We start from the raw sequence: 15,956 nt of genomic DNA, 5'->3' as shown, positions 1-15,956 counted from the left end.
GCAAACTCTTAGTTGTGGCATGTGGGATCTAGTCCCCTGACCAGGGCTTGAACCTGGGGTCCCCTGCGTTGGGAGCGTGGAGTCTTAGGCATTGGACCACGAGGGAAGTCCTAAGTGAAAGTTTTAAACTTTTATTATTATTATTATTGGGCCATGCCATGTGGCCCAGGACATCTTAGTTCCCCGACCAGGGATTGAACCCAGGCACTCAGCAGTGAAAATTGCAGGGAATTTCCCAAACCTTCTGTTTCTAGATGTATTTCCTCTCAGTGCTTTCTACATGTGTATGTATATGTACATAATACATGGTGCATGCTGTTTCGTGATTTCTTTCTATATGTAAACTTTGGGGCCATCTCTCCCCATTATTAAATAGACTGCTGTGTATTTACTAGGTCAGGCAGGGCATGGATGTTTGTACAGTAGACAGGCTCGTCAGAAAGATAAAAAAAAAAAAAAAGGCAGTATGTTGCTGTGGTTAAGAGCATGGACTCAGAAGTCAGATGGCCAGGGTTCAGATCTTTGCCCTGCAATTTACTGTGACCTTTGGCAAGATACTTAACATTACCATGCCACAGTTTGCGCATATGTAAAACAGAGATAATAATGGTAACTGGCTCAACATAGTTGTGAGGATTAAGTTAGGGAGTACAGGAAATGCATACGTAGTGCCTGGCTATAGTATTTGCTGAATAAGTGTTACCTGTTGCTGTTATTGTTTATATGAGATTGTACCCAAGCAAAGATGTCCAGAACGGTTGTCAGAAAGGGCAGAGTAGGCTGTATGATACAGAATTCTTTGCTTAAGGAGATGAAGACTGAGTAATCATTTACAATTTAAATGAACTTGTTGGCCCTAAGAATTTGCTTCATATCAAATGGTCCAGTGCAGAACCTCAAGTAGGAAAAGTTGGGGCCTGCTGTATCAAGAGTGCTTGTAGACTGTTAATAATCAAGATAATCAAGCTGGGACTGGACTTATTCATAAACCAAAGATTTTATAGAGCCAGAGTAAGTCTTTCATTAGCAAATGTTAAGAATAAATCAAAATTAATTGTACAGGAGAGAATGGAAATGTAATACTGTCTTGCTTCTAATGACAAAATAATAATAGGGGTATTTTCTCAAACTAGTGTGGTAGCATTTAGACACTCACTTCCCATGGTTTGTTTTCAGCAGCCATTTGACCCCTGTGTTTTCCACTTAGTTGGTACTTGAGCACCTTTTATGCATAAGCAGCCGTTACCTAGGAGCATGTACATACCAAATAAGTGATAACATAATATGTGTGACAGGACTTTAGAGGTGAAAGGAGTATCTGGAAAGACAAAAAGGTAGTGTTAACTAAAAATAGAGAATGATGAAATAATATTAGAAGGATAACATGAGATGTAATGACTGTGCACTATACAGATTAATTTAATATCCTTATTTATGCTCAGTGCCACCAGCTGTTAATTTGAGTTAGTTGAACATTTTGGCCTTTCTAAACTGTCTTTTTTTTTTTTTCTGTCTGTGGTAGTCGTAATTGACCTATATGCTTTTAATCTGAAAGCCAGAGTAACTTTTAGTTAAATTTCCTATGACATTTTGAAATAGGTTAATGAATATACTGTGAGTTTTCTCCAAAATTGGGAGAATGAAGGACAGCAATAAGAGAAAATATTTGCAAATCATACATATGATAAGGGACTTGTATCTAGGTGTGTATAAAGAACTCTTATAACTCAATTACAAAATAACAAATAACCCAAATTAAAAAATGGGCAAAGGAGCTGGATAAATGTTTTTCCAGAGGAGGTATACAAATGGTCAATAAGCACATGAAAAAGTTATCAACATCACTAGTCATTAGGTGAGATACCATCACACCAGATACCATCGCTGTAATCAAAATGACAGACAATAACAAGTATTGATGAAGATGTGGAGAAATTGGAACCCTCACCCTAAACAGAAATATTTTCCTCTGGGGAGAGAGATTAGACATGCATTGCTTTTCTGATTCTTGCTTAATATGTAAATTGCAGCTTTCAAAATAAACCTTATTGAGGTAAAACATACATTCAGAAAAGTATACACATTGTAAAAGCTTAGCCTTAATGAATTTTCACAAAGTGAACATCTGTGTTACTCCACCTAGCTGTTACTGAGCACCTCAGAAGCCGCTACACTCAATGGTAAACATTCCCTTGATTTCTAGCACCATTGATTGGCTTTCCTGTTTTGGAACTTTGTATGTAAATGGTTTCCCGTAGTATGTTTTCTATGAGACTCATCCCTGTTGCTGCATCTAGCAGTACTTGGTTCTCTTTGGTGGATGGTATGAACACACTACAATGCATCCATTCTTCTGTTGATAGAAATTTGGGTTGATTTCATTTGGGGGCAATTACAGATAGTACAGCTTTTAAGATTCTTGGCCTTTGGCTGCACATCTGTACATACTAGGGTAAAATCCTTGGGGTAGAATTAACTGAGTTGGAAGGTAGCCATATTGCGAAAGAGGTTTTAAAAGTGGCTGCACCAGTTTATTCTTGCAAAAGCAGAGTTCTTGATTTGTCAACGTTCAACTATAGAAGATAAGAATTTAGTTCCTATAACCTTTCAATTCCCTGCTACTTTGATACTTTAAATTATCTTCTTTAAAAATTATCTTCATTTCTTCAATTGAATACTATTGAATAATTTGAAATAGTAAATCTCTGTTCTCTTAACTTTGTAATGTAGCTTTTGTCCACTTGTGATAAGAGAAAGGTATTAGCCACCTCCCCATCAGTTAATGTTCTTCAAAAAAGGAAGAGGCCGTCTTTTATGCAGAGAGGAAATGTACAGAATTTAAATTTGTACCCCATCACATGACCAAGTAGTGTTAAAAAGGGGAAAACCACCACCTCCCCCGTGAGTAAATGGGTTGACAGGATGATAGAAGAGAAAGTAAGTTTAAAGTACTGGTGGAGAATAAAATACTAGAATGAAGACTGCTCTCCCATGCCTGCTGTCTGTTAGAGCAGGGGTAGCTGTTTAACACCTAATTCTCACGATTTCTGTGACTTTTAAGAGAGCAAGGTATTCGCTTTCTCATTTAGTAGTCCAGTGTGGGTGTTGTTGGTAAGAAGGGTGGCTTTATGTGTGTGAGCTTAGGGGCCCGGGCTGCTTTCATCCTATGGCTCAGCCGTCTCTCAGGGTCTTGGAGACGTCTGTCCAGTCAGAGTGGGAAGGAGATGGGGGAGAAAGAATGTGTGCTTCTCAGAAGAAAAGTTTTGTTGCAGAAGGGAAAGTCATTCCTCTGGCTCACGTTTTATTGATGGGAACGCATGAGAGTCCCAGTCATGTGAAAGGAGCTGTGAAATGTCGGCCATTCTGAGCGCTCGGCCAGCAGTCCTGGCTCTGCAGGATTTTGGAGGAGCCTGGGTTTCTGCTGGACAGTCAGTGAGCCATCTCTGCTGTGCTGTGTCCTAGAGGCTAAGACCTGAGAAATTAACATTCATTAACTTGGGATAATTTCATGTCTTTTAAGGTACTAATTATTTTAAGTGCTGAATTTTTATAAGGAAGTAAGTTTATTTTGTGTGTATGAAATAAGTTTAGATGTACAATTAAATGGCATTTCTTGTTTCCTTTGATACCACTCAGTTACATGGTTTAGCTTTAATTTTCTTTATTTCACTTTTATTGGCATGTAGTTGATTTACAATATTATGTTAGTTTCAGGTGTATGGCAAAGTGAATCAGTTATATATATATATCTCCACTCTTTATCTTTGATTCTTTTTCATATAAGTCATTACAGAGTATTGAATAGAGTTCTCTGTGCTATACAATGGGCCCTTTTTATCTGTTTTATATATAGTAGCATGTATATGTCAATCCCAAACTCACAGTTTATCTTTCTCTCCCTTTCCCTCCTGGTAACCGTAAGTTTTCAACATCTGTGACTCTGCTTCTGTTTTGTGAATAAGTTCATTTGTACCCATTTTTTAGATTCCACATATAAGCGATGTCATATGATATTTGTCTTTCTCTGTCTGACTGACTTCATTCAGTATGACACTCTCTGGGTCCATTCATGTTGCTGCAGTTGGCATTATTTCATTCTTTTTTTTATGGCTAATATTCCATTGTATATATACTGTGTATATACATACAACATCTTCTCTACCCATTCCTCTCTTGATGGACATTTAGGTGGCGTCCATGTCTTGGCTATTTAAATAGTGCTGCAGTGAACATTGTGGTGCATGTATCTTTTCAGATTATGGTTTTCTCTGGATATGGTCCCAGCAGTGGGGTTGTTAGATCATATGGTAGCTCTGTTTTTAGTTTTTTAAGGAACCTCCATGTTGTTCTCCATAGTGGCTGTACCAGTTTGCATTCCCACCAACAGTGTAGGAGGATTCCCTCTTCTCTACACCCTCTCTAGCATGTGTGGGCTTCCCTGGTGGTTCAGCTGGTAAAGAAACTGCCTGCAATGCGGGAGACCTGGGTTTGATCCCTGGGTTGGGAAGATCCCCTGGAGAAGGGAAAGGCTACCCACTCTAGTATTCTGGCCTGGAGAATTTCATGAACTGTATAGTCCATAGGGTCGCAAAGAGTCAGACATGACTGAGCGACTTTCACTTTCACACTTTCACTTTCTCCAGCATGTTGCAGATTTTTTGATGATGGCCATTCTGACTGATGTGAAGTGGTACTTCATTGTAGTTTTGATTTGCATTACTCTAATCATTAGTGTTGTTGAGCATCTTTTCATGTGCTTTTTGGCCGTCTTAACTTACATTTTCTTACTCTTTACAGTTAGGTCACCTCTCAGTGAAGCTTAGAAACTGCCATATTTACATCAATTTTACAAATGACTGAGAAAGGAAAAAGCTGTCAACCTATGGTATGTGATTGATTGTAAACATTGATTACATTTAATTTACTCCCCCCCTCCCATCTTTTCTTCTCTCCCTTCCCTCTAGTTTGTGATTGGCACAATGGAAGAAGCTGGAATGTGCGGGCTCGGGGTGAAAGCTGATATGTTGCATAACTCTCAATCCAATGATATTCTTCAGCATCAAGACTCACACTGCGGTGGTACAAGTAACAAGCATTCCCTGGAAGAGGATGCCCGCAGTGACTTTGTAACAAAGGGCAGGAGCTTGGTGAGCCCAGCGTACTGCACACGAGCGTCACGGGAGGAAATTCCCGGGCGAGAGGCTCGAACAGATCCTCCTGATGGTCAGCAGGACTCAGAGTGCAGCAGGAACAAAGACAAAACCTTAGGTAATGACCTGATGACCTCTGCTTGGGGCTTGCACGCTTCACACTTTGCTGCTTTGACTTGTGTTTTTAGCAGCACAGGTACTGATGAATGGACATGGCCAGTGTCGAGTGTGATGTTGCTCAGCTAACACTTCGGTCATTCTCAGCGAGGCAGGCGGCCTGTTGCTGCAGTGACATGCGGGGGGCCAGGGTAGCAGAGGAGGAAGTTACTTCTCTCTGGATAGTCAGGAATGGGCTTTCGTGGAAAAAATCTGGGGACAACTTGACAGAAGTAGTATTTTTGGGTGGGGGGTGAGGGGTCATGCTGCCTTGCTTGTAGGATGTTAGTTCCCCCACCAGGGGTTGAACTTATGCCCTTAGCAGTGAAAGTAGAGAGTCATAACCACTGGACCACCAGAGAGTTCCCAGACAGAAGTAGTACTTTACTTGCCTTGTTTGCGTCTTTAATGTAGTCTGACCAAAATTTACTGTGAAAACTACAGATTTATTTGATCATTTTATTTCAAACCTAGTCACAAAACTTTTGAGATGACGGAACGTTAGGTGTAGTTCAGGAAGTGGGTTAAGACTGGGTTTTCAAGAATATGTTTTCTTTTTCTCGCTGTCTTTGAGATTTAGGACTAAGATTGTGGTATGGTAAATCTCATTAGGAAATCTGATTTTCCCTTTTATTTTAAGGTTACTGGTTGTTCCTAAGTTTTTCATACTTGTTCTACCTGACATTAACAGTGTTTTATTTGTTTGGTTTTCTATATGTTGAGTTGGAATGATCTTCCTTATTAAATCCATTGTTTGTTAACTTGGAGAATTTAAAAATTTGTATAAATATGAAAAATAATCTTAATTCCTTGCAAACAAGACAAATTTCTTCAAAATCAGCAGCCCCAGTTAAATGTGTAAAAGCAGAAGGAGTCTTAGAGAGTTACATATCATGTTACCATATGACACAGCAATTCTACCTCTAGTTATATTTCCAAGAGGGTTGAAAACATGTGCACACAAAATCGCATCTTGGAGTGCTTGAGATGGCATCATTCATGATAGGCAAAAAGTCCAAACAACACGGTTATCCATCAACTGATGAGTGGATAAACAAAATGTGGTCTGTCTATACAATGGGATATTACTCAGCCATAGAAAGGAATGTATCCTGATATACAAGTGGGTGAACTTTGAAGATAGTAAGTGAAAGAAAACAGACACAAATGGCCAAAAATTACACAGTTTCACTTAATATGAAGTATCTAGAATTGGCAAATCCCCAGAAACAGAAAGTAGACTAGTAGCTAACAGGGGCCTGGAGGAGGGAGCCTGGGGAGTGCCTGCTCATTGGTATGAGGTTTCTTTTTGTGGTGATGAAAATGTCCTGAAATTAGACAGTGGTGATAGTTGTACAACTTTGTAATAATCCTCAATTGTTCACTTTATTTATTTATTTATTTTTAATTGTTCACTTTAAAAGGGTGAATTTTATCATCTATGAATTGTATCTCAGAAAAAAACAGTGAATTTTCATAAAAATTGCAGGTTACTTTATTGTTTCTATGACTATTGTTTCAATAGTCATATTTAGTCATTTCTTTAAAAATTCTTATTGATCTTGGGCCAAGTGAGAGAGAATTTGTTACTAAAATTTTCTGTGGATAGAAAAGCATTCTGTTTTGAAGTTAGCCTGCTTGTTTTCATCATAGCAGTCTGTACACTGTATATACCAAAGTCATGTTCAATATACATAATATATTTTTTCACCACACTACACGGTTAGTTCCCCAACCAGGGATTGAACCCATACCCGCTACAGTAGAAGCATGGAGTCTTAACCACTGGACCACCAGGCAAGTCCCCCACATATGTCTTTTTAATGAAATACCCTTCATGAAGAGTGAACATTAAAAAAAATAAAAATGGCACCTACTACCCAGCTGAAGAAATAAAATGTATCACTTATTTTAAAACACCATTTGTCCCTTCCTATCTCAGCCACCTGCTTCTCCCTGCCACAGTCCTTAAAATAATACTGTTCAGCTCTTTTTCCCAAGGGAAGTGCCATCTTGACATCCTTTTTTTTTTTTAATACTAAATTTGGTTAACACACGGAAGATGCTTACTAAGTCATCAGAAGTTATTTAAATTGCTCAAAGGAAAAGATCTGTGTCACCAGTGATTATGAGCGTCTTAGATAGGCAGAGAGTACCAGCCAAAATTCCCTTTGAACTTCCTTCTGTATTCTTACTTGGTCAGGAGGAAGCTTTTAAAAATATTTCGCCCTTTGTAACTTGCCCTTTGTCTTAACTTGGATATCAGTAGTTAAGCAAGGGAATTTTTTAACCTTCAGCGAGTTCTTTGCACAAATAGCTCACGTTGTTACTGAGTGGAGAAATTTGGGGTGGAGATGGGGAGGAAGGGGTGCCTGCTGATCCAGATTTTAAAAATAGCTTTCTTAATTTAGCTAGTAAATCTCTTATTTCTAGCTATGGGTATAAATTATTTTACTCTGGATGTCAGAACATAGGAAGTGGTACTTAGAATTTACAGGTTAGATTTGATCGCATTCTTTTGGGACTTCTTTCTTATTTTTTTAATCACCAGGAAAAGAAGTCTTATTATTGATGCAAGCCCTAAACACTCTCTCAACTCCAGAAGAGAAGCTGGCAGCTCTCTGTAAGAAATATGCCGATCTTGTGAGTATTGAATCAAAGGGGTGAGGCCCATATAAAGTATAGCAAAATATGTATGTGCTTGATAAGCTTTTAAAAATGATTTTGACATAACTTTAAATGTAAAGTTGTATTTTACTCCATAATTGAAGAGGAGAATCTGATTTCTTGTGGCTTTTTTTTTTTTTTTTGCTTATGTGACTTCATTTTATAAGATAACACATTTATAGAGCCTTATAATGCTAAAGATACAGCATAGATTTTTTTTTTTGAAACTCAATCTTAGAGTATTTCTAAGTCTGCCTTTCCATTCCTGTGTTGTGATATTTTAAATGCCAGTCGTTGGAGGGTAGTGGTTCCTGTATTTAACTTTTTGCAAGGGAATTCTAGAGATAAAGGTTCTTAACCATTGGGATTGAAATCATTGTGAGTTAGGTGAGAGTCTACTAAAACAATACTGTGTCTTGGAAAATATTTATTTAGCATCCACTATGTGTCAGGCATTCCTTTTTCCATCTTTCAAAGAAATTAACCTCATTTGTTCTGCCCCTATATTATTTTAAGTCACATTGATTAAGTCACATTGATTCCCTTTGTAAAATTATGAAAGCAGTCTCAATATGGAAACACTGCTGTCCTTTTTAAGTTGAAGAATAGGAAAGCCATAAAACCCTTTGAAGTAAGGGCTGTGGGAAACTTTTAGAATGAGTGGTTCTAATATGCTAAATTAATACCTTTTGTGAAATACTTAGGTGAATCATCATGGACAATTTTTATACATTTTCATCTGGCACCACTTCGTGCCAGTGACCAGCTTTGAAAATGAATTATTGCTCAAAGAATTACAGTTGTATTTATTTACAAATGAGTCTGTGTATGCCTCCTCTTAGCTGGCATTCAGCAGTCTGGCACCTTCTGTTCAGAGCAGCGGGAAACCCCACGCATCAAGGAAAATAGCCCAGAACATTCACAGGTGTGAAGATTGCAGAAAACACAAGGAGGTCAGATTGCTGGCTTTAGGAACATTAGTTGTGGAAGACAAGTCCCTGTTGGTTTTATCCACATGAAGAGAATCGTGTGAGAAGTGGAAGAAAAAGAAGACAAAAAAGGGAAAAGAGTGAAAGAAAAAAGCAGCGTAGCAGATTAGCTACTTGACCCAGTGTTGGGACAGCAGCAGACAGTCACACGTGGATTAGCAGAAGAAGGGGCAGATGGTGGTCTCGGCAGTCCTTCTGAGACTCACACAGATGTTGGGACTTTCGTTGTTCAAAAGCACACTGTGATTCTCTGGAGCCTGAGAGTCTGCATTTTAACAAGCTCCCATGTGAGGCTGATGACGGTACTTTCAGCTTCTTGGATAGCACTGCTTATGTAGCAAGGGTCTAAGGTGTTTTCTTCATGGCATTTGTTTTGTGTGTGTGGTGGGGTGGCATGGTTAATTTTTTTAAAGCACCAGTAATGGCTACATTCATTTTGGGATGTGACACGTACATACATTTGGGATGTTGCTCAGTGAGCAACCTCTCTTTGATTTAGGTTTGTGCTGAACATATGAAGGATGAAATGTGTGCTGTTTTCAAAAAATGTTATCAAGCTTTGTTTCTTGATACAAAACTCATTTTTTTAAAGAAGGTAGAGCATATAGATTATGCAGCAGTGAGACCACCAAGGGAGTAGCCTTTTTCCCAAGGATTAGTCCAAAAACTTCCGTTTTGTTGTCACAGTCCTCTGTTGTTTTTGTCACAGCTTCATCTGACAGCACTGGCACTTCTGGCTGCCGCATTCAGCAGATAACATGGGTTTATGAAATTGCCACATTTCACTTGCTAAGTGTGGGTCCTGTAACATGGTCCTTAAGTACATAATGGTGCTGTTCTTTCCCGTTCCTTAGTTTGTGTAGATTATTATAGCATAACAATAAATCATGTCTTCTTTTCATCAGAAGTGTCTTGGATATTCTTGACACTTTACTTTCAATAAAATTTTAGATTCTTAGGAGCTTATTAGTTCCATGGAAAAAAACACCCCTTGGGGATGAAGAGCATCTTATATAAACTATAGTTGCATTTAAGGAGAATTATACCATCCTTCAGAAATTAATGGAGCTTAAAAACTGGATATCCTTACGTGGAAAAAAAAATGAAGTTAGATCCTTAAACACCATATGCAGTGATGAATTCCAGATGGATTAAGGACCTAAAATTTTAGATATTGTTTAGGTTTATTTAAATACGTTAACAGATGAATATTTTACCAAACTTGGATTAAGAGGAAGATTTCTTATGACACAAAAAGCACTACCAGAGACAACATCTCAGAAATTGGCTCTATTGAAATTAAGACTTTCTCTTCATCAGAAGATACTTTAAAAGAGAGGGAGAAGACACATCACAAACTGAGGAGAACATATTTTCAACAAATAATAACCAACAGAAGATTCTGTGTCAGGAATAGCTAGGGAACATCTACAAATGAATATGATAAAGACAATCAACCCAATGGAAAACTGGGCCAGACACATGTAAGAGGTATTTCATAGAAGTGGAAAAACATCAAGATGTGAAGGTATCTTAACATAAAGGTACTTAAATATATGAGGGATATTCGATCTTATGAATATTTGGAGAAATGCAAATCAAGGCCACAGCGAGATGCTGCTTTATGTTCATTATAAGTGGCAGAAATGAAGGATGGTGATTGATGTTTTAGAGAAGAAGTACATCTATTTGATCTCTTAGAAGTTGCTGGTGGGAGAGTAAATGTGCCAGCCGCTCTGGAAAGCTGTGCCATTGTCATGTGCAACAGAACATTTAGAAATCATTTCCCCAAAACCCTAGTTAGGTTCGCACCCAGAAGAAATTCTCACGTGGTGTGTATTACACCAGGAAGCACATGTGTGAGAACGTGCGAATTGTAATAGAACCTGGAGACCACCCAAATGCCTACTGACAAGACTGGGTCAACAAAGCGTGTTGTGTGCTGTATTTTTTTTTTTTAATATATTTATTTATATATGGCTCCATCGGGTCTTAGTTGCAGCATGTGGGATCTTTTGTTGCAGTACACGGGGCTTCTCTAGTAGTGACAAGCAGGCTTAGTTGCCCCGAGGCACAAGGGATGTTAGTTCCCAGCCAGGGATCAAACCAGCATCCCCTGCATTGCAAGGCAGATTTTTAACCCCTGGACCACCAGGGAAGTCCCAGTATATTTTTTTTTAAGTGAGATATTATACAACCTGTGGGCCAAAGCCTGCAAGGTTTGTTTTTGTACTGCCCACAAGCTAAGAATGGCTTAAGTGTTGTTTAAAAGACAACGACAGCAAAACAGGCAAAGCCTAAAATATTTCCTTTCTGGCCACTTACAGAGGCTGTTTGCTGGTCGTCCCTGCTCTGTAGCTACATGCAAAGAATCGGGATGAGTCCTGGCAGTGTAATCTGTAGCTGTGCTGTCTGAAATAGTAGCTACTAGCCACATGTGGCCGTTTAAGCTTGAATTCATTTAAAGAAAATTTTAAAATGGGGTTTCTTGGTTGCAGTAGCGAATAAAGTCAAAACAACTAAAATCAAAACGAGTTCTTTTAGAACACCACACGGATGACATAAAATACCAAGAATAGCCAAGGAAGGGACCCTACGTTGAATGGGGGAGGGCAAGGGGAGTTCCAGTTCTCAGTGGAGTTATTGATAGTGTGCGCAGATCCTGCCGCCCTCCCTCCTGAGTAAGATTACGAGAGTATTTTACAAAAAATTATTTTCTGGCAGGAATTTCCATGAAGGTGTTTTTAATAGCTGTAAGCTTCTTGCCTGCAAGGATGCATGGTGTTTTGAAAGGCCACAAGGTGTCACTCTTGCTCTTGAAGTAGTGACTCAGCATCCTTTCCTTCTTCAGTGATAGGTCAGTAAGGCTGCCATCTTATCTGTTACTGTTGGTTTAACCTTGAAACAGACACATTTGCTGCAAACCTACAAGTGGGAGGGGAGTGATTCCCCTCCCACTTGCAAGGAACACTGATTGCTGCTTATTAAGTTCTAATTTGGAGGATCAGTTTAATAAAGTAGCTTGAGTGTGTTTTTCAAGAGAGTAAAACTTCATGGTGTTGATTCCTCAAAAGTTGTCCAAAACATCATTTTTTGTTTTGTTTTTAATAAGTAAGTGAAGGGCTGAAGATTGTTTTTCTCCTACACTAAATCATTTGCTCACTTTCTTATCATAATGAGAAAAGAGAAGGTTGGCAGGGTAGCATAGCATGAAACAATTTAAATAAAATATTACACTACAATACTGTGGGTTTTGGGAAATGTATTCCATGGTTCTTACTGTAGTTCTTCCAGTCATCACTCAAAGGTTTTCACTGTATTCCTAAATGTAAAGTGCTTGTTAATTTTAGCTGGAGGAGAGCAGGAATGTTCAGAAGCAAATGAAGATTCTGCAGAAGAAGCAAGCCCAGATTGTGAAAGAGAAAGTTCATTTGCAGAGTGAACACAGCAAGGCTATCTTGGCAAGAAGCAAGCTCGAGTCTCTTTGCAGGGAACTTCAGCGTCACAATAAGACGTTAAAGGTGAGTTGGTTCCTTTCTCTGTTTTTCAGGAGAGACCGACTTAGCTGAATTTATTGTCACCGTGTATCTATTTGAACTTAATCCTTGTGTCTCCTTGGAGATAGCCGCCGTTCTATTTTGCTTGGCCTGATGCTTCTTACCATACCTCGTACTTGCTCATGGGGAATATAGATGAGGTTAATGTTTAGACCACAGCTTTCCTCCTAAGAGCCATGGCTTAGAAAGCTCAAATTTGCAGTTTCTGGCTGAGCACTGAAGTCATTTTTTAGCATGTGTGAAATGTGGACCGAAATGAGTAGGAGCAGACTTGAGGGAAGGGAAAGGCCCCATCGAGCTCCTCAAGGGCTGTTCATTGGCTGCATTGCCAGCTGCCCTTGCCCATTCCAGCTCCCCATTGACAAGTACTTTTAGAAGAACATTTATTCCTCGGCTGATTAAAAGATGAGGCAGCGGGTACCCAAAAGGTAGTTGGTACCAACAAAGGAAGAAGAGAAAGGGGCAGGGATACAGGTGGGCCTGTCCTCGTGTGACTGAGTGGGATTGCTCATCAGACTCCCCCACCACGCCAGATACCCAAAGCCCTAGAACATAGGAACCCTCAGGAAATGGACCTTTACCTGATGGGGGAGCTATTCGTTTTTCTTTGTTTTTGAATCCTTGGATTTCAGTGTTCATGAAACTAGATGGTATTTTCCCCATAGCAGCAAGTTCACACTTTGATTGGACTGATGACGCTGTAGACACATAGAAGTCTCTCAGCACTTGTATCTGAGCAAGAGTTGGGACTAAGCTTTTAAGATACACGTTCCTTTTGCCCCTTGCTGTCTAGGGAGTAGAAGGGATAACCCTGAAAATAAGGTGCAAGAAGGGATTTCCCTCTTCAGGCTGATTTCAGATGCTGCCCCGTGAGACCAGTGAGAGCAGATATTTGGGAAGCCCGTTTGGAGGGAGCTGGCTGCCTGGGGAAGCTCCTTCTTCGTCTCTCAGCACGGTGGGCTTTAGATGGCCACAGAGCACTTTAGAGTAGGGCAGCCTGTGTCTCTGATTATCTGTTTAGGAGAAGCTGGTTGCTTTCAAATGAGAGCCTTCTGGTCGTAAATAAAGGGAAGGAATTCCAGTTCAGAAGCACCACTTCAGGGCAGCAAGCAGTGAACCCCCATGGCAGCAGTGTCTTTTGTGAGCATCTTCTCTTTAGGTCTGTACCATTAACAGAAATTTTTTGGGGTAATAAGGAAGAAAATATGCAGCAGGCCCGAGAGGAGGAAGAAAGACGGAAAGAAGCCACTGCACACTTCCAAATTACTTTGAATGAAATCCAGGCACAGCTGGAGCAACATGACATACACAACGCCAAGCTCCGCCAGGAGAACATCGAGCTGGGCGAGAAGCTGAAGAAGCTCATTGAGCAGTACGCGCTGCGGGAGGAGGTAGGGGCGATCAGGTGTTTAGGCGACATTAGTGGGGACTGTCCCCTGTCACGACGAACCAAAGCCATTCACTGAAACACTCATTCTGGGCTGTTTTAGAACCTTTGTGTACATGTAGTGGAATCCTTTCCTCGCAGGATTCTTAGGGATGGCCCAGAAGTCACTGGATTTAGGTCTGTGAAGCAATTTCTTGGAGACAGTGTTAAGCACAACTTGTCTTCCATGTGATTCTGGAAGATTATGACTTGGGCATAGATTTTTCCCCCCTTATCCACACTAAAAATGAGTAAATACCTGGCCCCCAAATATGCTGTATTTTAGACATCTGTAATAATCTATATGGTCTACACTACCATTGCATCCTGGAGAAGGAAATGGCAACCCACTCCAGTTTTCTTGCCTGGAGAATCCCCATGGACAGCGGAGCTGGCGGGCCACAGTCCACGGGGCCACAAAGAGTCGACCATGACTGAGTGACTAAGCACCATTGAATTATACCTGCGTTTCAATTTTTTTTAAGTGGGGGTTTTCTACCATTTGTGGGAGGAAAAAAAGAACCTGTTTCTAAACCTTTTTACACCTAGTTGAAGTAAAAAATTTGCTGGAAGAATCTCTGGCTGCTTATCTTGGTTGCTGGCCTCCAAACTAAGACTTGTACAAGCTAGTTGGGAAGTCTGGGTATAGTGTCTAGATTAAATGCAAATAGATGATCATGTGCTTTTTAAAATTCCTCCCTTTTAGAGGTCAAATGGGTAGGAATAAAGGGTTAGGTTTTTTAAATGAAAGATTCCCTGCCTTTTAAGTTAGTAAAACATTGTTCTCTTATGTGTGTTGTATCACTTACACAGATAGATTAAAAGACCTGATTTTAAAAACAGAGAGATTGTGGCATCTCTTTGGGTTATTTTATCCAATTTTCAAGGCAAACTTTAGATTCTATTAATTTAGAGTTTACATATGGCCCTTCAAAAACTGTTAGTTTTTTAAAAGGTTTTCTATCACTTTCGATGCTTTTTGTTTACCTTTTTTATTCTTATCATTATGGAAAATTACAAAGAAAAGTAGAGACTGTATCACCTGGTGTTAGCAGATGAAACTATTGTTTCAGCTATATTCCCATCACGTCCTCCTGGGTTATTATGAAGCAAATCCAAGGTATCAGTCCATTCATGTATATTTGAGGGTGGACCTCATCAAGATGAAGGATTCGTTTTTAGGTGTGACTACCATATTGTATTCACACCTAAAAAATTAACAGTACTTATTTAATATTAAAATCTAGTCATCATTTAAATCTTTCTGGTTGTCTCTGTCCTTTTTTTAAAAAAGAAAAGCTATTTGAATCAAGATCCAAATAAAACCCATCTGTTTTACAATTGATGTGTCTCAAGTCTCTAACATAAAGATTTCCTTTTCTTTTTTTTAAGTTCTTAAAGTGTTTATTTAAGAAACATTTTTTTGTCCTAGAGAATAAACTTTCTATTAAGTTATAAAGCTCTCACTTTTCTTAAAATCATTCTTTTAGTTTTGTTGTTGACAATGATATAGAAAATCTGCAAGCTATGTATATTTAAATCACATTACTGTGAGCCTTATTCAAGTATTATTGAATGTTCTTTCCTTGGTCAGGGAGGGATGTTCTAATGATTTTATCATACATAAATAACCACTAAATACTTTCACTTGGAAATAATAATGACCTTTTGCCAAATGTATCTGGTAAGTGGCAGGTACCAAGCCCCTTACACAGTACCACCATGGCACTGGCGTTTACAACTTCGCATTGTGGGGATGGCTCCCCCCAGAGATTCAGTGAGGGGAGGATTTGATTGGTGCCGTTCCTCCTGTAACAGCATGCTGCCTCCAGCTGAGAAACTGGGAAATTTTAATGGGGAGGGGAAACCTATCCAGGAGTTACGTGTATGATGGATGAGTTTAACAGTTTGATCTCCTTAGCCATCTTTTTCTTGATACAGTTTGAGCTTCATTTTCACCTTAGGGCTGAAATAGGAGGCCCAAGGCAGCTACAGAGGCGCCCATGGGCCA

The 15,956-nt window shown here is 39.4% G+C and overlaps 1 protein-coding gene across 1 annotated transcript in view; it reads left to right on the top strand.

Moving 5' to 3' along the window:
* Window positions 1–15,956, top strand: part of TXLNG (taxilin gamma) — a 45,067-nt gene that overhangs the window by 15,281 nt on the left and 13,830 nt on the right. Inside the window, exons 2-5 of the mRNA XM_043895400.1 lie at window positions 4,965–5,268; window positions 7,858–7,949; window positions 12,313–12,483; window positions 13,716–13,910. Of these exons, the coding sequence (XP_043751335.1) occupies window positions 4,965–5,268; window positions 7,858–7,949; window positions 12,313–12,483; window positions 13,716–13,910 (762 nt within the window). The remainder of the gene's footprint in view (window positions 1–4,964; window positions 5,269–7,857; window positions 7,950–12,312; window positions 12,484–13,715; window positions 13,911–15,956) is intronic.

This window comes from Cervus elaphus, chromosome X (assembly GCF_910594005.1).
Source record: "Cervus elaphus chromosome X, mCerEla1.1, whole genome shotgun sequence".
Lineage (NCBI taxonomy): Eukaryota > Metazoa > Chordata > Mammalia > Artiodactyla > Cervidae > Cervus > Cervus elaphus.
This window is presented reverse-complemented; position numbering and strand designations above follow the sequence as displayed.